This window comes from Propithecus coquereli, unplaced genomic scaffold, assembly GCF_000956105.1.
Source record: "Propithecus coquereli isolate 6110/MARCELLA unplaced genomic scaffold, Pcoq_1.0 Scaffold85, whole genome shotgun sequence".
Taxonomy (NCBI): domain Eukaryota; kingdom Metazoa; phylum Chordata; class Mammalia; order Primates; family Indriidae; genus Propithecus; species Propithecus coquereli.
Window position 1 is genome coordinate 9,092,439 of NW_012154729.1, and position 23,638 is coordinate 9,116,076.

Genomic DNA, 23,638 nt, shown 5'->3' on the forward strand with positions numbered 1-23,638 from the left:
AGTATAATCTGCTTTTGGTTTGATTTCATACTTTAAATGATTTAAAGTAACCATTAGCACATTCATTGATTCTTCTCAGAAACTCTCTGAAGCATAGAGCTGTGAATTAGATATATTTTAGAAAGCAAACTTTTAAAAAAATTATACTTCAATAGTACTTGTTGATCACCTATTATGTTATAGCCTAGAGGTACACAGATAAAATATATAACTCAAGAGTTTACCATCTAATAGGCTTGGCTAGGTACAAAACTGATGCAACCAATACAATACAGTGTAGGAAAAGCTGAAATAAAGAAACTCTATGGAAGCACAGAAGAAAGCACAATTCAGAAATGTCAACTGACAAAGGAGAGTTTAATGTCTCTTAAAAAGGATAATTTTCATCTGTGATTAGCAGTGTATTCAAATCTATCAAAAGTGACACTATATAATAATAAGTCTATCTTTAAAATCTTGTGGTTATCTGAAACATCCAGAAAATATCTGGTCTAATTATGTATTTATTTTAGAAATGAAAGGAATAGCTTACAAATTATTATGGCATTAAGGAATTTAGAAAGTAAGTTGTGTGTTTCTTTGCAATTTTAATGAAAGCAAATAAAGAAGGGTGGAAAGGAACAAGCAGCAGTATTGATGTGGTCAAAGGAGAACCTGGGATTTCTGGGGATACCGTGAGGACACTGGACCACAAAGGGTGGGTTCCTGATGTTGCCACCCCAATCATCTAGAGCAAATTTCCAGCCCAAGCTTACAAGGTCATCGGGGAGGTAGAAATTTACTAAGTAATGCAAAGGAATAGACATTGAGACAAGGGAGGGTAGATGAAAGTAAGGGATTGTCCTAAATCCAAAAAGTATTCTTAGAAGCAGTGACTCATTACTTAAAATGAGCAAATAAGAAGAGAGAAAACAGGGTGAAATCTAAAATATAATCTCTGAAAAAAATCTGAATAATTTTGCAATTTTATACATGCTTTCTAGTGTCAACCCTCTCCAAAAGGTCAATTTTAACATACCCAAATACTGTTGCCAATATCTGTTATTCAAATAATATTGATAACATATAAGAAATGGCATATCATAATCAAATCATAGTTTTTATGACACTATAATTTTCTTTTAGTAAAAAGGATACTTTTTAGTAAAATACCATTAGAGGAAGCATAAGTTGTTGGTAAGTAACAGAATATTTGAATCTAGGAAATCAAGGATTGAAAGGACAGAGAAATACACATCAATTTCTTATTAGTTATTATCTTCAGTAAAGTTAGGACTAGAGAGTGAAGGGGACTTCTGGATTTTACTCTGCACATTTGTGAATTAATCTGAATGTTTCACAACAATAATGGATTCTTGTAATGCTATGTATCAATAGAAAACAATACGTAAGGCTTTTTAAATCTATGAAATGAACAAACATAATATGATGTTAAAAGACCAAGAAGACAAAAAAAGAAAAAGGTATTAAAAACAATTGCTGAGATTCCAGAAACAGAATTAATTAAAGCCAACAACAGTTACTAAAACCGTGTACGCTCCCCCAAGCAAACAGGCCAGCCACATTGTGTTGAATCTCAGAACAGGACTGACCTCTTGTGGCAAACGTGGGTACATTTTAAATCTGTGTCACTGCCACCCAGGGTGATTGAGAAGGTCGCCTGATGACATTCTGCCTTTTTTCAGATTGAAATAGCGACAGTGATGCCTTCAGGGAACAGAGAGCTCCTCACTCCACCCCCACAGCCTGAAGAGGTGCAGGAGGAGGAGGGGGAGGAGGAATCCACCCCTAGGCTGATCGATGGCTCTTCCCCACAGGAGCCCGAATTCACAGGGGTTCTGGGCCCGCACACCAATGAAGGTCTGTACATCAAAGCTGAATTATAATTGAGTTCACTTCATCATCTCTCAAACCTGCCAAGCTCCAACTCCACGGGGAACCCACATGACCCAAGGAGAAAGTTCTGGAATAGGCTAGGTTTGAAGTGGGAGTTACACACATATTTTAGATTCAAACATAAAGCAGTTTTAATAATTCAGTTTTGGTTTGATGGAAATGATCAAATAACCAAAAATTTCGAATGGAAATATTTGTCTGGCATCATTACTCAAAACTTTTGGGTGGAATGCATTTCTAGAACAAAGGTTTTTCTATGCACAAGATGAAATCTGTGTCTCTGAGATCAGGCTGCAGCAGTTCAAAGCGATAAGATGAGAAGGAATGATGATGATAATAGTGGCAATTGTCAAAACAATATTTTACATCGACTGAGCACATCTATCTGTGGACCTAATGCTCAGCACTTCACATTATCTCGCTTGACTATTACAACCTTCCCGTGAGGACGTTGGTATTATTCTTTTCATTATCACTGAGAAAACTATAACTCAAAGAGGGTTGTAACTTGCCAGAGATTACAAAGCTATTAGTACACTGGGTTCGAAGCGAGGCTGTTCAGATTCTTGTCTGTGTATTTATTGGAAAAACAGGCTTCTCTTCCTCACTCAATCCTAGGAAACAACAGAGGAATGAAAAGAGAAAAATATTCCATAACATCAGATACCATTTTGCATGGCCTGAAGAGGACCTAAACCAGGGCCTTTTAGTTAATGAGAAGGAATTCTTGGTGCTAAATGTGATTCTATGATTTGTCTGTATTTATTAAAATCTGTCACTGTCAGCCTCAGGCGTACTCAAGAGGACTCACACCAGAATACTTTTACGTACACAGAGAACAGCATAGTAAGGGGGTATAGAAAAATGAGATGGATTCTCATTGCAAAGTTTTAGTGAACATTGAGTGTCTCTGTATTGTACAAGGAAAATTTGTTGAGTCAAAAATGGATAAACTCTTCTATCAATAAAGGACTCTTAATAACTAACATTTATTACACCCACTATGGGTCATGCATTACATTTATTCATTTAATTCTGACATAAACGCTGTAAAATAAGGTAAGTTCTAGTACCTTAGAACTTATTTTTCTGTAGATACAAAACATTTTTAAATGGCCACTGTTCTTGGATATCTCTGTCTAGTACAGGGAGAAGAACATCTAAACAAATTTAGAGGCAATACTGTTGTTTTGCAAAAAGTCTGTACAGAACATATTGGGAGACAAAAGAGAGGGAAGAGCAATAAAAAATAAGGCAAGACTAGGTAAGAATAAGAGTACAGGAGTCAAAACTGAGACAGAACAGCCAAACCATAGGCATCTAAATCCCAGCTGTGGTTTGCTGGACGTACACTATTGAGCAAGGCATTCAATATATTTTGTGCCTTAGTTTCCTCATCTAAAAAAAAATAGATAATAAATAATAGAACTTACTTTATACAGTTGTTGTCAGAATTAAATGAATGGAGTGCCTAGAGTATAGTAGATATAATAAATGTTAGTTATTATCAAGATTCTATTATTGATAAAGAGCGTATTCATTTTTTTTTACTCTTAACAAATTTTTCAGTGTACAATACAGTATTGTTAACTATAAATACTATGTTGTATAGCCGATCTCTACACCTTATTCATCCTGCGAAACTGAAACTTTACATTCCTTGAATAACAACTCTCCATTTCCCCTCCCTGACAACCCTTGGTAACCACTATTCTACTCTTTGCTTCTATGAGTTTGTAACTGTTCACTAATAAGGAATATTAAAAGTTGCCTTTTATCAAATGCTTCCTATATGCCAGTCACTTACAGTGTTTTATGTACCTTAACTCTCTGAAGAGAGTCACAACACTATGTATTAGGTACTGTTTTCTCCATTTTATAAATAAGAAAAATAAAACTCCAACATAGTATAAAATTTGTCCAAGATCATGGAGGTGGTAGCTAGTGGTCCTGGAATGCAAACACAGAACACTACATCCTAAGTCAGTGTCTTTATAAAAAGAGGTAGGAAGATACACACACAGTGAGAAGGAAATGTAAATATCTGGCAGAAAACACCCTAAATAGGAAAATTAAATATTTCTAGAACATTACTTACTTTTAAATAATTTTACATCCTTCGAAAGTTGACCCATCTGGCATCAATACCTGGGGTCTTTCATCTGATCAGGAACAGCATAGAAGCATAATGCCCAATAGCTTTAAAAGCTTTAATCAAGTTATGGCTCAATAATGTCAGTTTTGAAATAATAATACAAAATCTGAATTTTTTTCTTCTTATTTTTGTCTCTAAAGTAGTCCAAAGATGAATAATGAAGTTAAAACTCTTATTCATAATTTAATTTTCAGAGAGGAAACATAAATTCATCAAAGTTAAATAGTTTCGAAATAGAACATTAAAATTCAAAATATAATATTTTTATCTTTAATACAAATTTCTAAAATAATATTCTAGAGCCATGTAATGTAGGCTTGAGTTGTAAGTAGAAAAACTAGAATTAAATTATAACCAATACAAATATCTATAAATTACCCAAGGCAATTATTGCTAAATTAGCAAGAACATGGATAGAAGAATCAAATGTCTTACCGCTTACAATTTTTATGATGAGTAGAAAATATTAATTTATAACAATTGGAGAAATTAGCAAGTATTAAATATTTTACAGCTCCCCCTTTAAATTTTTTTTTCCTGGCTTTTCATTCTTAAAATAGTTTTCATTCCTGAAGTTGTTATTGTAAATGATTTTGCTATTTAATGATAGCAATAAGACCTTAGTTAGTGTGTTATTAGTTCTTGATCACGAATCACAAATAGACTCTTTAACAAGGGTAACCAAATGTCCTGGTTTGTCTGGGTGTGAGGAGTTCAGGAAATGAGTGTCTTTCAATGCTAAAGCCAGGAAAAGTACTGGGTAAACCAAGATGAATTGATCACCAAGCAATTCCAAGACATTTCAAAATTCCACCAATCTCCTCTTCTAATTTCTGTCATGGCTATTTCACTTTCTCCATTCATCTCTCATCTCACTACCCATCTCTACCTCCTCCCCTAGAGCTCTCAGCTCATCAGATAACCTAATGTCCTACTTCACAGACAAAGTGCAATCTTCCAGTCACCAGCTCCTGGGGCTTTGTGTTTCTAGACATATAATCTACCTACATCTAGATCAATGCACTCTAATTCTCTCTTCTGCTAAGGCACAGAGACACTGTCTGTCCTTCCACACGTGGGACGTGTATCCCTTCCACTGTGCTTTGAGTTCTATTTCCCACTGCCATCTTTTATATTCAACTCTCCTCCTCTGGATCGCTCCCACTTTAATCCCCTCCCCCCCCTCCACCGCCAACATACAAACCACAAACATATGTTCTTGCAGTTACTTCTCTTTCCTCGTTCTTCACCAACATCTCAAGAGCATTTTCTTTATTTGCTGTAATCATTCCCTGACCCTCAACTTCTCCCTTAGCTGACTGTTACCTGGCTTCTGACTCCATCACTCCACAGATCTCGGAAGGTGTCTGATAATCATTGTAACAATTAATCCAAGTATATTTTTCAGTTAACTGATCTGACATATCAGCAGCCTTAGGCTATTGATTATTTCCTTAAAACTCTCTCTCCACTTGGCCTCCATATTATTGCCTTATCCTGTTTTTCCTCCTTTCCTCTGGTCATTGATAACAACCATGCTATATTCACTCGGTAGTTTACAATATATTTTTAAATGTTACAAAGAATATATTAATTGTGGGGAAAACTTAGATATATTTGATTTTAATATTGCATTTGCAGAAACAGAAAACTTTATAAAAAATATAAATTATACTAATGTCGTCTGCATGACACTCTAATCTTGTTGACCAAATATTCTTAACTACATTGTCTCTTAGAAATTGATTTTGTTACTTACATATAACTTTATTTACCTCTGTCTTTTAGACTTTCCAACCTGCCTTCTGTGTACTTGTATAAGTACCACCGTATACTGTGATGACCATGAACTTGATGCTATTCCTCCATTGCCCAAAAACACTGCTTATTTCTATTCCCGCTTTAACAGAATCAAAAAGATCAACAGAAACGACTTTGCAAGCCTAAGTATGGATGACAACATTAATGTCCTTCTCTTCTTTACAGACTTATTTAAAATCTTCACGGTGTAAAATGTTGGTACTAAGAATGAAATTTGAATGCCAAAATATGGCTCATAAATCAATTATTTTTTCTTCTTTAAATAGGGTTTGCTTTAATAACGATAAACAAAAAATTAAATATAAATCATAAATAATTATATTTTATATTCTGGGACTTTTTATCATGTTAATGACATTAAGAGTAAAATGTTACGGTCATATATTTATGAGAAGTTGGCTTTTTTGAATAAGCTTTCATTGCTCTGTGATTAATGAATACAAGCCTAAATTCTGACTTTATAGTTATTGCCAACTGAGAAGAATTTTGGTATGTGTCTTCATAAAGTGTTTCAATCATTTGAAGATATTTTTAAAATGCCTGTATCTTTGATTATTAGAAAATACAACACTCTTTCATTACTGAGAAATACATTTTTAAATAGTAGAATCCAAAGTTTATAAAGAATATGGAGAAAAAAGACCAGTTATTTTAAATATAATGTGCCAATTTCTTTGCTAAAGTTACAGTTTTTGTAAGTTTATAAATATGAATAGTGTTAGGCGGAAATGATTTTTTATAAAATAGTTCGAAAGATAATTATTTCATTAGCTGTCCATTGCTAATTAAATTCATATTGACATTTGCTATATGTGGGAACATTTATATTCATATTTTATGTGAGCAAGCATATTCAAGAATATTTAACTTATTCGTTTTTTTCTTCTAGATGATTTAAGAAGGATTGATATGACATCAAATTTAATCTCTGAGATTGATGAAGATGCATTCCGAAAGCTGCCTCAACTTCGAGAGCTTGTTCTGCGTGACAACAAAATACGGCAGCTCCCGGAATTGCCAACCACTTTGACATTTATTGATATCAGCAACAATAGACTTGGAAGGAAAGGGATAAAGCAAGAGGCATTTAAAGTAAGTTTGAAATTTTATATGAAAGACTTTCATCTTCCCATTTCATTCACTAGCCTTTTTATTTCTGTAAGAGGATTTAATTTAATGAGACTTTTAACTTCCACAATAAATGTCACAACCATGTCTATCATACTTTTGAGAAATAACGTGTTCTGGTACATTCTGAGGTTGGTCAAGCACCAAGAACAGAAAGTACAACTGGAATAAGAAGTAGGTGTCTGCCTGGAGCATCAGTCTACAAGGAGCACCTGGAAGTGGTGCAACCCAGAGAATTTGTGTTTACCAAGCCCTCCACTCAGGAAAAGTACTTTACGTGGTTAAAAGGATCATTACTTGGGCAGGGTGCAGGTGACATCCTGAGAACAGAAGCTCCTAAAAGACCTTGTAAAGGGGATAGATTCAGACAACCTTAGGGATTTTATTTTCTAAGTGAAGGAAGCAGGTTTGGGGTTAGCGGACTTGCTTGGAACAACAGTATAGAGTCTAAGAAGAGTAACCGTTTTTCTTACCCATCCTTACGGCAGTCAAGCTGCTCTTCTAAACAAACATTGAACAAATAATTTTAAAATATTCTTTGAAGGGATATGAAATTATTCCTGGGGAGGTCACAGGAATTAGTATGGCCTTATTACCACCAGATCCTGTCTCTCTGCTAGGCCTCCTATGATACCACCAATGGTGGCTCAGGGTACTTCATTATATCCTGGCAAGGGTCAAAGTCTAGTCTGTCTGCCCCACCTCTATTGGCATGGGTGGTGGAGAGTGACAGTTTATTCTGGTGTGTTTGGCGAGAACAGACCAGTTATTGTCTATATGTTTTCTGTCTTGGTAGGTTGCCGCTTTCCTGGTACTTGGGCAACCAAGCTGTTGTTGAGGAGAAATTGTCATTTCTCTATGTTTATGAAATAAGGGAAATTTTTGCTATGTCTTATCGAAATCTTCAAAATCCCACTGCAGAACATCTTCCATTGGAAGAAGCTGCCTTGCTAAAATTAAAAATAACTGAACAAAATAAGGTTCTGCATGGAGATCGAGAACACATTTCATTTCCATGAAGAAATATTTGCTGAAGGCCAATTTTTCCAGAACTCATTTGAATTGTCTAGTAACTTAGAAAACTAATCTGCCTCAACTTTGTAAAGCAAGACCTTGACAGGCACATGTTATTTTATAAATATTTGGTTGGAGAGGAAATGGAAAATATAACTGTGGCACCACTAATTTTTACTAAGTCCCTACATTTGGAATGTTTACAGGATATGTATGATCTCCATCATCTATACCTCACTGATAACAACTTGGACCACATTCCTCTGCCCCTCCCAGAAAACCTACGAGCCCTTCACCTCCAGGTAGAGTTCTACTCATAAATTATGCCAAAAAGCTTTGGGGAAAACAAAACAAAACAGAGGAATTCGGGGCACAAAACTCTGTCTATAATGGCATTTGACATACTATGACAATTTTCCTTCTTTTTCTCCTATCTCTCTCATTCATTCTCTCTCTCAATCTGACAACAAGGTATTTATACATTCATAGTCCTATCTCTCTTGATTTATTTCTAATAATCTTAGTCTTCATTTTTATTCATTTCAAATCAAAATGCATACTTGTAGTACACAAAGCTTCTTTTGAAATAAATCAAAATCTTAACCTGATGAAGAAATATGTAGGGATTAAAAGTGGAAGAGAAAAGGGAAAAAGAAAAATTGAATTTGACTTCTAGCATTTAGGGCAGAAAAATGTCAATTTCAGGTTTTGACTTTAGATTTTATGTATTGAGTTAAATTAAATCCTAAGGCATTCCTATGTGCTGAGAGATGACAAGCTTCCATCTCTCTGGACAAAGAGAGTGCAGTTGTTATTTTTTTAACCAACATACTTGGAAGTTTGAGTTATTTTAAATCCTATTACACTATATTTTATCTTTGAAGTAATTGAGTAAAAACACATTTTTCAAAATTGTGATCTAATAGTTTCTAAATATATTTAATTTTCATGCATGTGATTAAAAATTGTTCAATTAAACAAACATTTTTGTTGAAACAAAGAAAGATAAATTATTTCAGATGGGGTAACTTTTGGTCTACAGCTGTAATCAGCTTTCTCTAATAATTTCATCTACTATATGGAATAAAATGTAGAGAACACAACCATTTTATGGACAAGGAAATAACATCATAGTCCAATATTAAAAATTTTTAGCAGAAAAAGTACAAACCAGTACAAGAAATGATTTTGCTATGTAAGAGCATGTCTCTGATTCCTGTGTTTTTCTCTGTGGATTCTGTAAATATTTACATCTGTGTCTTTTCTTTTCTTCCTAAGAAAATATATTTTCCATACTTTTTGGTGTATTTTTGAGTATGTCTGTCTGAGTTTTGGATGGCTATTTTTTTTTTTTTTTTTGCGAGTTTTACTGACTGTGTTTATTCCCTATTGTATATATCCTTTCAAGCCCTGATGATGTTTCTGGATGGCTTTCTCTTTGCCTCTTTTTTTCTAGGAATAAATTTCTGTGCATATGAATATTTCTTGACTTGTTTATGATTGGAGGCAGAATTTTGGATTGTTTATGATTGGAGGGAATCCTTGAAGAAATTTTGAAATTTTTTTCCAACTATGAATTAACTTTTATTGCTGTTTTCAGGGATGATCTTGGTCCCACAAAGTAAGCAGGTCTCTGGTGTTATATTTAAACACAATGTTCCTGGATATAAAATATGAGTTTCTTTAAATGCAATTGGCTTTACATTCCCATTCTAAATTTTAAAAATCATTAAGTATACCTTTTAAAATATTTTTCTGTTGAGGCTACCTCACCAACATCCAGTATATAACTGTTTTTAATTTACACCTACTTGGTTGGCTAAAATAGATAATTACAAGTGTTGGTTAGGATGAAGAGAAAATTAAAACCTTCATATATTGTCAGTGAAAGTGTAAAATGGTACAAGTACTTTGGAAAACAGTTTAACAGTTCCTAAAAATGTTAAACATAGGTTTGCTATATCACTCAGCAACTCAATGTCCAGGTGTATACACAAAAGAATTGAACACGTATGTCCACACAAAACTTGTATACAAATGTTCATAGAAGCATTATTCATAAGAACTAAAATCTGGATTTGGAAATAATCTAAATTTCTATTAACTGATGAATGTATAAACAAATTTTGTTATATCTATACAACGGAATACTATTGGACAATAAAAAAGAATGAAATACCAATATATTCCACAACACATATGAACTTTTAAAACATGATGCTAAGTGAAAGAATTTAGTCACAAAAGATAATATATTATATGATTCTATTTATGTGAAATGCTCAGAATAGGAAAATCCATAGAAACAGAAAGTAGACTGGCAGTTGCCAGGGTTTAGGGAGATGGGAATGTGTATGGTTTTTCTCTGGGGAGTGTTGAAAATGTTCTAAAATTAGATTGCAGTGATGGTTGCACAACTCTGGATATATTAAATATCATTGAACTATACAATTTAAGTGCGTGAATTTCATGGTATGTGAAACATATTTAGTAAAACTATTTAAAAATCCAGCCCTAGGCCCTGTTTATCTTTCTAATATTTTCCCCCTCCCTCCTTCACTTCACTTTAGCCATAGTGACTTGAATAGTGAATGCTGAGGAATCAATATTCTACGATAATTCCATAGGACTTTGAACTTGATGTTCTCTCTGCCTAGGATGTTCTTTCCTTGGGTCTTTCCATACCCCTGTATTCTTGTCATTCCATTCTCAGTTCAATTGCAACCTCTTAAGATAATTTTTCACAGTCACCATCCTTTCTTCATAAAACTCATAATTTTTGGAAATAACTTTTTTAAAATGTATTTTATTACCTCTTTATCTCATATTTCCCTTACTGAAGTGTAAGCTCTATTAGGGCAAGAGCATGTCTATTTTTTTAATTGATTTATCTCCATTGCCTAGAAATGCTTGGCATATATATTACGTAGTTCTGATTGAGGGAAGGAACAAAGGAATAAAAATAAGAGTGAAGCAACATGAACTAGGGTACCGATCAGTACTAAGAATATGTTATATGTTTTCTCATAATTTATTTTCATCTTTTTTAGAATAACAACATTCTGGAGATGCATGAAGATACCTTTTGCAATGTTAAAAATTTGACTTATATTCGTAAGGCACTAGAGGACATTCGATTGGATGGAAACCCTATCAATCTCAGCAAAACTCCTCAAGCATACATGTGTCTACCTCGTTTGCCTATTGGGAGCCTTGTCTAATTTCAGATAATGGTTAGCATTATGAGGGCTACCGTAGCAAAACAATTCTTACTGCTTTCTTCAAAAACAAAACTCAGCATGGTACTTTTAAATTGTGTTCAGAAAGATTGAAATGATTACATAAAATATTTAATACAACTAAAAGTGTCAAATTATGATGAAAACTTAATAATTTAAGAAAACACTAACTGGGTTAAGAAATAAATCTACAAGATGTCGAGAAAGAATAAAACTAAAGTGATACAAAATATTTCACAGATATTCTTATAAATCACATATAACTTGTAAATTTTAGGGGTTCATATCCTATATAATTTCAAATTATGTAATAAAGAAAAGTTAAAAACACTTTAGCTACTTTGCCAAGATTTAGATGTTTTTAATTAAACTTTTGTATTCCTTTTTTTCACTAAAGCATGTTCTTTTCCCCTAATTCATTAAAGCATGAAGAAAGAATAAATGTATTTGAAAATTACAATGGCCTTGTGGGGAAATATTCATTATAATCACACTATGCAAATAACCATATACAACAATAATACACATGACTTTCACCTTTTGAATGATAACATTTTATTATCTTAAAGACCTATCAACTCCTTTTAGACCTCTGGTAAACTGATTTGTTACCTGGTGTATTTATGTGCCTGCAAAAAATAAAATAAAATAAAATATAGAAAATAGAAAATATAGAAGATGATATGATAACTACATTAGAGAAGGTGTTAAGGAATATCTTCTAAGAAGAATTGATCTTTCCAAAATGTATAATCATAATACAGGCATATGGTTAAAAACTGAATGACTAAAGAGTATCCAATGAAAGGTGAATTTCCTTCCAGTTGCAAGACTCCAATTCTACTCCCTAGAAATAATGTTTTCTTGTATACCTTTATGTAGTTTTTCATGAGAAACAAAAACTAACATATATGTAATTTCTTTTTTTACACAAATATAAATGTGCATGTGCTACATATATATACATTTCACCATTATGTATGTATCTATACATAAAAACATGCATTCTTAAGTACAAACAATAATCATTATTCTGAACCTTGCTTGTTTCACTTAAAAATATTTCTTGGTGATCTTTCCATATCAGCACATACAGCTCTACTGATTCTGAAAACCACATTATCAGTATATCACATGGATGCACGACTTTTGTACTTACACCAAAACTACACAGAATAACCTTGCTCTAAAAAAAAATACATATATATGAAAGTAAAAGAGTTTATTTTATCTTTTTAGAAAGACAGGGGCGCGGTGGCTCACGCCTGTAATCCTAGCTCTCTGGGAGGCCGAGGCGGGCGGATTGTTTGAGCTCAGGAGTTCGAAACCAGCCTGAGCAAGAGCGAGACCCGTCTCTACTAAAAATAGAAAGAAATTAATCAGCCAACTAAAAATATATAGAAAAAATTAGCCGGGCATGGTGGCGCATGCCTGTAGTCCCAGCTACTCGGGAGGCTGGGGCAGTAGGATCACTTGAGCCCAGGAGTTTGAGGTTGCTGTGAGCTAGGCTGACGCCATGGCACTCTAGCCAGGGCAATAGAGTGAGACTCCGTCTCAAAAAAAAAGAAAGACAGAGAGAAAGAGAGACAGAGACAGAGAGAGAGCGAGAGAGAGAAAGGGAGAGAGACAGACGGCGTGGCATCTGAAAGAAAGAGAAGGGAGATGCCAGTCAGAATACCATTGCTTGAACATAAATAACTTTGTGTACATATGAGAGAACATCTATGAATAAATTTCACAGAAGTAGAATTCTGGGTCAAATATTATCATTTTAAATTTTAATAAATGTTACTAAGTTGCCTTTCAAAGGTGTTATACCCACTTACACCAACAATGTGGGAAAGTACACAATTCTCTACAATCTCACTAAGATGAAAAATTTGTTATTAAATCTATCTCTGAATTGATATATTTTTTAAAAATGAGACAATTGGCAATACACTTCCTCCAATATTTAAAAAATACTACATATAAATATTTCAATTATATCTTTCAATCAAATATGTTACTACAACTAAATTATCTGAATTTTTTCTTATTGTTCCACACTATTTATTATATGCCATTATACATAGATATTATTGACAAATCCAAAATTTCTAAGATATAACAATTAAGGAGCATTGTTCTAATATGTCTAAACATTAGATGTATAAGCATTTTCCTGTGGCAATTTAAAAGTGCAAATATTAATATGTCTTTAATAACAAAACGTATATATTAATTTGCTTGAGACCTATGGAGCATTTCATCATGCATTTAATCAGAGTTTGTATCTCCCAAAGTTGAAAAGCTTAAAATAGAATAACCATCCAACCATCAAGTGCCACAAACCAGTGTCATTTAAAAATATGTTGAGTTTTTGTTTTGACTTTTTAGATACACTCTCTCATAACTATGTGGCTGGGAACCAGATTAAAAGTAAAATTTTATTCTAATGTTGTATATCTACATTAGATTTCTATTGAGGCCAGACAAAAATTGCCCCCCAAATTAGCGGCTTAACAACACCTGTTTATTATCTCACAGTTTCTCTAGATTAGAAGTTCCACATGACTCACTTAGGTCCTCTGCTCAAGATTTCACAAGACTAAAATCTAGGTGTTACTGGCTAGGTTCTTACCTGAAAGGTAATCGAAAATAATCCACTTCCAAGCTTATTTAGTTTGTTGGAAGAATTTGTTCCTTGTGATTTTAGGACTGAGGTCCCTAGTTCCTGGCTGTCCATCAGGGGCCCCTCACAGCTGCTGGAGGATGCTTACATTCCTCATTACATGACCCCTTCCATTTTCAAAGCCAACAATGGCATGTCAAATCCTTCATGCTTTTAATCTCTATTTCCTCTTCTGCTGCTATCCAGAGAAAATTCTCTGCTTTTAAAGTGCTCATTGGATAGGGTCAGGCCCACATGATTAACCACCATATTTTAAGATCACATGATTTGGGACTTTAATTACATCTGAAAAAGTTTTAAAGACAGTACTACTACTTAGAGGAATGTTTGAATAATCAGAGGGCAGGAATCATAAATAGCCATTTTAAAATTCTATCTACCAGAATCTTAAGTCCTAATAGCATTTTTTTTATTTCAGAAAAAAATGTATATATATCAATAAATGTCTAACATAGCCTAAAAAAAAAGTCTCAATAGTATTAAGCAAATGTAGATGATGACTTTTCTTCTCTACCCTTAAACACACAGAAAATAGTGATGGTAGCTAGTAACATTTAATGAAGTCATTTTACTGTTACATCTTAGCCATGGAATAGTTATTCTTTGGTCAAGTCTCCACATGGACAAAGAAACAGCCAAAGAGTAACCCTGACTTTTCCAGTTCTGGTTTGCAATGTGGCAGCCAAATGGATGATTTGGTTTTGATTCATCTGTTACAGTTTAAGAAAAAGAATTGCAATGATCCTTCAAAAAATTCAGTTATTTTAAACATATAGACATATGTTTAGCCAACACTATCTTCAATTGTTACTTTTGTTGGCATTTGAGGGAAATATGAAGAAAATTAACATGGAAAAAAGAAAAATTACCTGTTTTGTCTTACTGCATATGTCTTTTAATTAGGTTAAATGATTAATACTGTCAGTGGACAAATTGGTAGCTCCCACAATGTCCATAGAGCTGTTATTACAACTTTGCACAAGGTTATTTAAAATAATTACTACACCACATCATTGCTATAGAACAGAAGATGGTAAAATACAAGAGACCACAAGAGAGTATACATCAGTGGATAGTGTCAGAAAATCATTTTTAGGCCTTGAGATTAACTTTGAAGCATACTAAACGCTATCTTAAAGTTAGTCCATTGTTACAATAGCAACTAATTACTGGGTACAAACTGTGTGCCAGGCGCTCTTCTAAAGTGTTCAGTATGTATTATTTCACAGTATCCTAGGAGCTGGGGATAATTATTCCAACTCACAAAGCAGAGGAGAGAGCTTAAATAACTTGCCCAAGGCCAACAGCTGATTCCTATATCCTATGCTATTCTACTCCATTGTTGTGCCTCAAATACTATGGGCATGGCTTTTTCCTGTTTTGTAATACAAGACAATTGAGGACAGGCTGGACAGAGATGCAAAGACCAGCGTTGTCTTTTTGCATGCAACACTGACTTCCAAATGACCAAGGGCCTTCTTTCAAGTCACAATGGAGGAACAATTTCTGGAGTAGTCCTTCAAATACCTGGCCTCCAGAAATTTAGCAGAAAGGTGGATTGAGATCCTTAGGGACATGGGGTTAAAAGGAGACCTGGCAGGCTGTGATGATTTACTCATTAGGCACAGTAGGCTTAGGGCCCACAATAATTGTTGGAACCTATGAAAATGTTTAACTTCTTTTAAAATAAAAACAGAACATGGTAATAATAAAGATAATACATATGCAATAATCAACTTAACATGGATTATTTTCTTTATTACAGCAACAAACCATATAATATTATTTTATTAGTAGTATTTTCTAATGGAGGCAGGGGCCCATGACAGTCATGATGAGGCCCTGCATGCAAGAACAGTATGGGTGATATCAGATCCCCCCATGAATGGTATAGAATATCTTTCTGTTCTCACAGCCTTCTTGGTATACCATTATTACAAAATCTAGGAGGAGGGGATATTGTATCAATGAATTAAAATAAAAGAAAATAGTAAAATCATAGGATGAAAAGTGTTATTATGCAAATGTTAAAGTGCTAATTGACATTCTCACAGGTGTAATGACTGCCTACTCACAAGGTCATTTTTAAGATGTAGTTCACCATGAACTCTAGGACAAAGGACTTACTACTGTAAAACTGAAAATGTGATGATGATAATTTAGCAATCCTGCTAACCGTAACATATTTAAATGGCCATTTCAAATGCCTCACATTCTTAATTGACAGCTCTAATTTTAAAATTGACCTCTTATTAAGCACTATATATATACATTTAATAATCCAACTTTTTTCCCTATTCAATAGCCGCTCACGTTTATTTTTCTCTACATATTACAGATTATTTGCCAAGAAAAAAAGAAACGCTGCATTCTATTGCCCCAGACTATATTGTACATTAAAATTATTTATAGACAAACATGTCTAGGTTAACAATTCCTATCTAAGCATTACTGAGTACACATGATTTTCAGACGTCATGACTGCAATATGTTGTGTTAATCCTCTGAAAATCTTGAGTGCTATAGAATTAATAATATTTTCAAAAAGTGACAGCAAATAATACCTACACATAGTACTATTACGAGTGTAAAATTGACATTCTGTTTCTTTTTAAATCTATAGAACCATTGTCTTGGCCGTTATCCCACGGTTCACTCCCTCTTCATAATTTGCTTAAAATGATTTGAGGATTCATAAATGGACAAATGCCACAATTGTATTCCATGATCTACAACATATCTCACAAATTTTCAAGCTAACCCCATAACTTCTTAAACTATTAAGACAAAGTTATGAGTAATTTCAAATCTCTTTATTTCACCTTTGAAAAGCTAGAAAGGCTTAATATTAAATACTTTGTACTCAGACTCTGTGGCCACAAGATGGCGCTGACCTTTTGGGTTTTAAAATCCTGTGTGTAGATGTCTTTGTCCAAAAAGCAAGTCTTTGACGGTGCATAACATGAATTGTTTTTTGGTTTTTGTTTTTATTTTTTTTTTCCTTTGGTATCCTATAGCACCGCATTAGTTACAAAGATGAATCTAAACAATATTTGTTGAATTTCATTTATCTGATCATATTAGGTACATCCAACTTCTCTCTGAAGAATTTCATTCACCAGTTTAACTAGCTGAGGTTCATTTCATAAAAGCCAATCGAAAAAGGTTAAAATCTAATATAAGTACCCAATTGTACCGCATCAGAATAAAGGGAAATTAAGACTGGCAATCTGGAATAGTTTAAAAGTAGAATTTGTGATAAAACACAAAAAACAAGGTGTTTGGTTCTCAGTTTGTTTTGCATAAGGATGCTTGCTAACTGAATTTTGAATGAGCTACTACTGCCATCAAGTGTTAGAATTCATTCTTTTCAAGTCACACAAATGCACAAAAAAACACCAAAACTGCAATGTGTTTTCCACTTAAACACATAATGTTCTGCACAACATAAAGCATAACTTATTAATAACCTATGCCATCATAAGACATTTATTGTAATTAAAAAATGCAAACACTGTCTTTAAAATCTTCCAAAAACAGTTTTAATTAGTGAATATGAAGAACGTATTTTACTAAATTTACTTTTATATGTGGGAAACAAATTCTTAAGGTGATCCCTCAATGATTTCACACCTCCCGGTCTCCTAGTGTTCATATCTTTGTGTAATGCTCCCTGTCCGCACCCTGTGGGCTTCTGGGATGGGTCTAGCTTCTAACCAATAGAATATGGCAAAGGTGATGGAAGACATAAATGTAAAGGCCATGATTATGGCACCTATACACGCATATGTCTATATCTATATCTCTATATGTATCTGTATCTACATCTTGCTCGGAAGAACTAAGGAGATTCTCTTTGCTGGTTTGATGAAGTGAGCAGCCAGGCTGAGGAAGCCCATAGTAAGGAACAGTGGGCAGCATCTAGGAACTGCCCTTGGCCCCTAGGACACGTGGGTGGCCTCTAAGTCCAGAAAGTAGACTGCAGACAACAGAGAGAATAAAGGCAGGGCCCTCAGTCATAGACCCACAGGAAATGAATTCTGCCAGTAACATGAATGATCTTGGGAGTGGATTTTCCAGAATTGAGCTCATGGAGAATCCAAATCAGCCAACACCTCACTTATAGCCTGGTTGAGATTCTGAGCAGAAGACCCAACTAAACTGTTCCTTAACCCCTGATCTCTGAAAGCATTGAGATAATAAATGCATGTGGTTTTAAGTAACCAAGTTTGTGGTAATTTGTTATGCTGCAACAGAAAGCTAATATAATATATAACATGGTAATGTGTTATAACATTCAATCAGAATATTTTATTTTGCAGTATTTCAGGAATATAGACCAATTAAAAATATGTCTGTATGTTGTTCAATGGGTACAAAGTTACAGTTAGATAGGAGGAATACATTCTGGTATTCTATTGTACATTGAGGTGACTATAGTTAACACTAACATATTTATATTTCAAAATAGCTAAAAGAGAGGATTTTAAATGTTCTCACCATGAAGAAATGATAAATATTTGAGGTGACAGATATGCTAATTAGCTTGATTTGATCATTCCACAATGTATCCATGCATTGAAACATCACATTGTATCCCATAAATATATACAATTATTATTTTTCAATTAAAAATAAAACTATAAAAAAAGAGTCTTTATAAATTCCTAAATTGAATATCTGACTGTAGTATTTAATATGCCTTGGTAGTAAATTTTCTTGGATGGTTTACCACTTTATAAAAAATTCATATTATAATTCCAGCCTTAGATAAATGAAAAATTATAAATCATAATCAAACTCATAAATTGCTGCTTCTCTTAAGAAGGCTGGGGCAAAACAATACTGAGTCAATGTTTTTTAATAGGGAGAATAAATATTCTCACCATGGAAAAAGTGTATAAAGACAATACTGGTTGTATAAAGATCACATCAACATCAAAAAAATGATGTCCTGTAAAATGAGTTAACCATCTTTTTTAAAACAAAAAGAAACTTATGGGAATTCCACTAAAGCAATAGGGTCAATTTCTAAAGTTCTCAATTAAAACCCAGTATTGTATATCACATATGTCCTTAGAAAAATAAATCTGGGCTATCACCATTCCATTTTGAGCTAAGAAGAGCAGGGTTAGAATGACAGCCAAAGGTTTGAGTCTATATCTAGAAAGGGATGCTGGAGGATACAAGTGTCAGCATTCTGTACTTTGCGTCAAGCAAACCACAGAGCAAATGAAATTGAATGAAGCCTGTGAAGTCTACAGGTCCCAAGGCAAGAGTTGGAGTCCTGATCCAAGCACCCCTGTACTTTTTTCAGTTTTTAGCCAGGAATGCATAAACGACCTTTGCTAGCTTCAAGGCTTCTGCACGTTTTGCTTCTCTGGCATTTAATGGAGACTTGTATAGACTGAGCTCCCCAGTGGGCAGTGTTCCAATTTTCACAATTCCACTCAGCATAGGAAAGTAATAAAGGGATATACTCCAAGAAGATTTTCTCTAGTATCAAGCCTGGTAGCACTTCCTTGTTGTTTCTACAAAGTGGGACAAAAAAGGATACGAGAGCGGGAATGCCTATTTTTTGTATCTTTACATCCTTTAAAAGTCCTAAAATATTTAAATATAATAACAATGATAGTTACTGAGTACTTACGGGGTACCTGCTTCAAGGAATTACAGTAAGTCCTCACTTAACACCATAGCTAAGTTCTTGGAAACTGTTATTCTAAGCAAAATGATATATAATGAAACCAAAGTTTTTTCCTCATCAATGTTATAAGGAAATGATATTGAAACATTATTCAATGACCTGCAGTATACAGTTTCTAAGAACCTATCCAGAACCTTAAGTCCCTTACTGTACGCTACTTAATCCTTATGGAATAGGTACTAAAACTATACTCATGGTATGGGTAAGGAACCCGAGGCTTAGTAATTGGTGAGCTGAAGTTGAATCACATCTATTTAAATCAAAACCCATATGCTTAAAAACTTTAAAAACTCACAATGTATGTGCTGCATGGTCAGTGAAGGGACAAAAGAAAAGACATAATCAGAATATTCCTATTCTCAAGGACAAACCCATGGTATTCATCCTGGTAATAACATTACTTTAATCAACAGACGTATGTATGGTATGTTACAACTAGCAAAGTACTTTCCCATATGTATGCCATTTATTTATCACAAGAATCCTATTTAAGCTGGATTGGTAGTACCTATAGCCATGTGGTTAAGAACACCTTTGGACTCAGGCTTAGGCTTAAATACTAGCCCTGAAATTCATTAGCCCACCTTGGACAAATTAACCTTTCATTTCCAAAATCTGTGAAACGTGGTAAGAATACCTATTACTATCGGTAGCTGTGAGGATTATTGGCATAAGCCCACCTGTGTGCTGCTGGCATACGCAATAAATATTTGTGATCTTGTTTTACGTATGATGAATCCTGACTCCCAGGAGTGAGAATAGTGGGCACCGGCCATAAGGTAAGGAGTAGGGCCCAGTTTTCTGACTGTAGGAACCCTTCTTTGCCCCATAGGTACCCCCACGAAGGTGTAGAATGTGGGTTTTTCCATACACAAGTCCTGCCACCCCACCCGAGCTCAGCTGAAGGCCCATGTTCTAAATCTCCCGCCTCAAGGTGATACAAAGGGTTCAAATAAACTGCTTCAAGCTTTTGTCTGAATTGGACGGCACAAACCCACCCCCACCCCCTCTTCGCGCCCCTCCCCCACCCTCACCTGCGTCACAAGCCCCTGAGAAGATTCACGCGGCACCTAGTTCTGGCCGGAACCCTGACTCTCGTACGAGGAGAACCATCTCGACCCCAATTGGCTGTCGCCGTGGGCAACCAAGGACGCGGTGGGCACGCGGGGCCCAGCCGGTATTTAAAGGCTGCGGCTGCCCGTGCCACCTCAGTCCGGCCAGGACGGCAACGCGCCCAGGTCGAAAGGGAGCAGCAAGGTAACGCGCAACCCCTGCCTCCCCGTCCCCAGCCCGTGCCTCTGCTGAGGCGGTGCATGTGGGACCTGGGAGCAGGTCTCACTGCGTGTCGCCCACCAACACCTTCCTCCCCCACCATCCTTACCCAGCCCCAGTCCCACCCAACCCACCTGGGCGAGACAACCAGGGTGCGAAGGACAAGAGACTGTGACAGACCAGCGCGCGAGCAGGGAAGAGAGAGGCCTCCTGGAGAGGAAGGCGTGATCCCAGGGGCAGACAAGTGGCGCTGCGCGGAGAGAGGCAGGGTTACACGAGGCTCTAAAGACCGTCCGATCTGGCCAAACTTCATAGCTTGTAGGACGCTACCATTAGACCTCTCGGAACTCCCTGAACCATGAACCAGACCCTCAACACAAGGGAGGACCCTCTTAACCTGGCCGGCGGCTGGGCATCCTCGGCTCCCTTACGCACATGGTCGTCCTACCAGCGAAGGCGCAGGGGCGCCCCGATTTACAAGCGACGGCACCGCTATGGCCCCAAGGCAGAGTATGAGCCCCCAGGGAAACAGCCAAGGCAACAATATGGCCCCGGCTCTCGGTTCCAACCACCGCCCCGACGGCCCAACTGGGCCGTGTGTTCTAACTGGGGAAGCTGGCGAGGGCCCTGGCACCCACCTCCAGGGGGATTCTGGAAGCCCCCCGGCCCAATGCAAGTGATTCGGGTGTATGGCCTGCACCCGTTCTGCCTTTGCTGCTGCTCCTGCTGGCGCGGGCCCTGGAACCCCGGATGGGCGAGACCTCCAGGCAGGAAGAAGCGCTGGGGCCACAGAGGCCGCCGCCACCCTCGCCGCTCCTCCCCGAGAAGCCCACCTGTGGATCTGAGAACGCTGCTGCGGCCGGTCAACTTGTACCGGTGGCGGGCGCCCGGCATGCGAGCGCCACAAAACACCACTCAGTTCATCATGAACCAGATCTACGAGGACATGCGGCAGCAAGAGGAGCTGGAGCGCCAGCAGGAGGCGCTGCGAGCGGAGCAGGCCCAGGCCGGCGGCCAGGCCTCCCCGGGGGGCTCCTCCGGAAACGACGCGCCCCCCAGCGGCAGCGAGGACGACCCGGAGCTGCCCGAAACTCTGTATGGCTTTGGGCAGAATCCCGCTCTAGCACTCAGTCCTGCCCCAGAGGAGGAAAATCAGTATCCCGCCCCGCAGCTGGTGGAGGAAGAGGAAGAGGAAGAGGAGAAAAATGAGGAGGAGGAGTGTGCTGAAGACCTGTGTGATGGAAAAGAGGAGGAGAGTGAGGAGGAAGAGGAGGAAGAGGCAGAAGAAGAGGAGGAGGAGGAGGGGATGGAAGAGCCTGACTACTTGGAGGAGGGGGAGGAGGAGGAAGAGGACGAAGAAGAGGAGCTAGAAGAAGAAGAGCAGGGGCTGGAGGAGGATGAGCAGAGAGCAGAAGAAAATCACTTGCCATTGGAAATGCCTTTATCGATCCTAGTAGGGGCTGAAGCAGAGAGAGAGAACTATATAAATTGTACTTACTTAAGCTCTGAACAGATATTTCCCGAAGTGCCACAGGAAACTCTACTAATGGTGCAGGACATTAACGGTTAAACATCAGGAAAGGGATTGAGGAATGGGATGGAACTGATTTGAGGCTAAAATGGATTAGCAACTTATTAAAAACTGATTAAAAAGTGAGTTCCATTAAATAAACATATCGATGTAAACCCCTTCTTTGGCCATTATAAAATATTTAAACATTGGTGTCTTTGTGTATGACTTATGAGTGGAGGTGGGAGAAGCTTTCAAATATAATTTTATCAGAAATAATTAAAGGCCAAATATTTTATTACTACAGTTTGGATATTTTCATTTGGTGTTCTCTCCTCTAGACAATTGAGCTGTTGTTTTTTTTTTTTTTAATCTGAAAATGCTGAAAAAGTGTTTCTTTTTGTAACAAATTTATGCATCTTTAGATATTTTGACTGTTAGTTGCTTAAGAAGCACATGCCATGACGATTGAATGTCTACCAGTGCTCTTAACATAATCGAAGCCATTTTAAAACCCAGTATTTTTCTAAAATATTTTTCTTTATAGATTTTTCACCTGCAGAGTTCATTTTCGAGGGTTGTATTTTGGAAACCCTATTTGCAGTCTTTTGTGGCATCGCTCATTTATATTCCTTGTTCCACAGTGCTATGGATCTTCCTCAGAAGAACATGAAGTTGCTTCTGTGGAACTGGTTATCTGCCATGGCCTGAACAATCCATAATCCATGCATGGAGAGGATTCCCCATGGTCAGAAGTCAACTTGCACATCTAGTTAAAATCCAAGGTAACTGCAAATAATGGAACATAGCTTAGGTTTTGACACCTTGTTCCTGGATATAGTCCTTGTCATAAGTTCAGAGAAACCATAAAAATTGTTTTTGCAGAATGGATTTAAAAAAAAAAATAGGTTATGGCCTTTTGTGGGTAGAATATCTTGTTTCCCATTTTGTCCTCCTTGTAAAGGAGGGTAAAAGATGTGTGTGAGCCTATGTGAACTAATTTCTGATAATATCTAAACAATTACCTATGGAGAATTCATCATTTAAAATAATTGCCTTTGTTCAAACATTTTTAGAAAGTAATAATACATTTCTTCCTGGGCACTTAATAAAAAGTTCCATCCATAGCATATTTCCAGAATATCCCTAGATGAAGAAGCTGAACCTGCCTTCTCAAAAATTATATCTTTTGCCTTTGAACCACAACTTGGTATTTATTTGT

At 36.3% G+C, this 23,638-nt stretch overlaps 2 protein-coding genes across 2 annotated transcripts in view; both read left to right on the forward strand.

Moving 5' to 3' along the window:
* EPYC (epiphycan) overlaps positions 1–11,710 on the forward strand; it is a 33,747-nt gene extending 22,037 nt beyond the window's left edge. The window contains exons 3-7 of the mRNA XM_012664005.1: positions 1,686–1,860; positions 5,840–5,998; positions 6,762–6,964; positions 8,221–8,316; positions 11,065–11,710. Of these exons, the coding sequence (XP_012519459.1) occupies positions 1,686–1,860; positions 5,840–5,998; positions 6,762–6,964; positions 8,221–8,316; positions 11,065–11,235 (804 nt within the window). The 3' untranslated portion in view covers positions 11,236–11,710. The remainder of the gene's footprint in view (positions 1–1,685; positions 1,861–5,839; positions 5,999–6,761; positions 6,965–8,220; positions 8,317–11,064) is intronic.
* Positions 11,711–21,264: 9,554 nt separating this feature from the next.
* CCER1 (coiled-coil glutamate-rich protein 1) lies at positions 21,265–22,622 on the forward strand. The gene has a single exon (XM_012664010.1). It carries the CDS (start codon positions 21,265–21,267, stop codon positions 22,474–22,476), a length of 1,212 nt encoding a protein of 403 aa, XP_012519464.1. The 3' UTR covers positions 22,477–22,622.
* The last annotated feature ends 1,016 nt before the right edge of the window (positions 22,623–23,638 follow it).

Bases quoted from the DNA above. Each gene is read 5' to 3' on its own strand.
- CCER1 (XM_012664010.1), top strand. From the start codon at position 21,265: ATGAACCAGACCCTCAACACAAGGGAGGACCCTCTTAACCTGGCCGGC.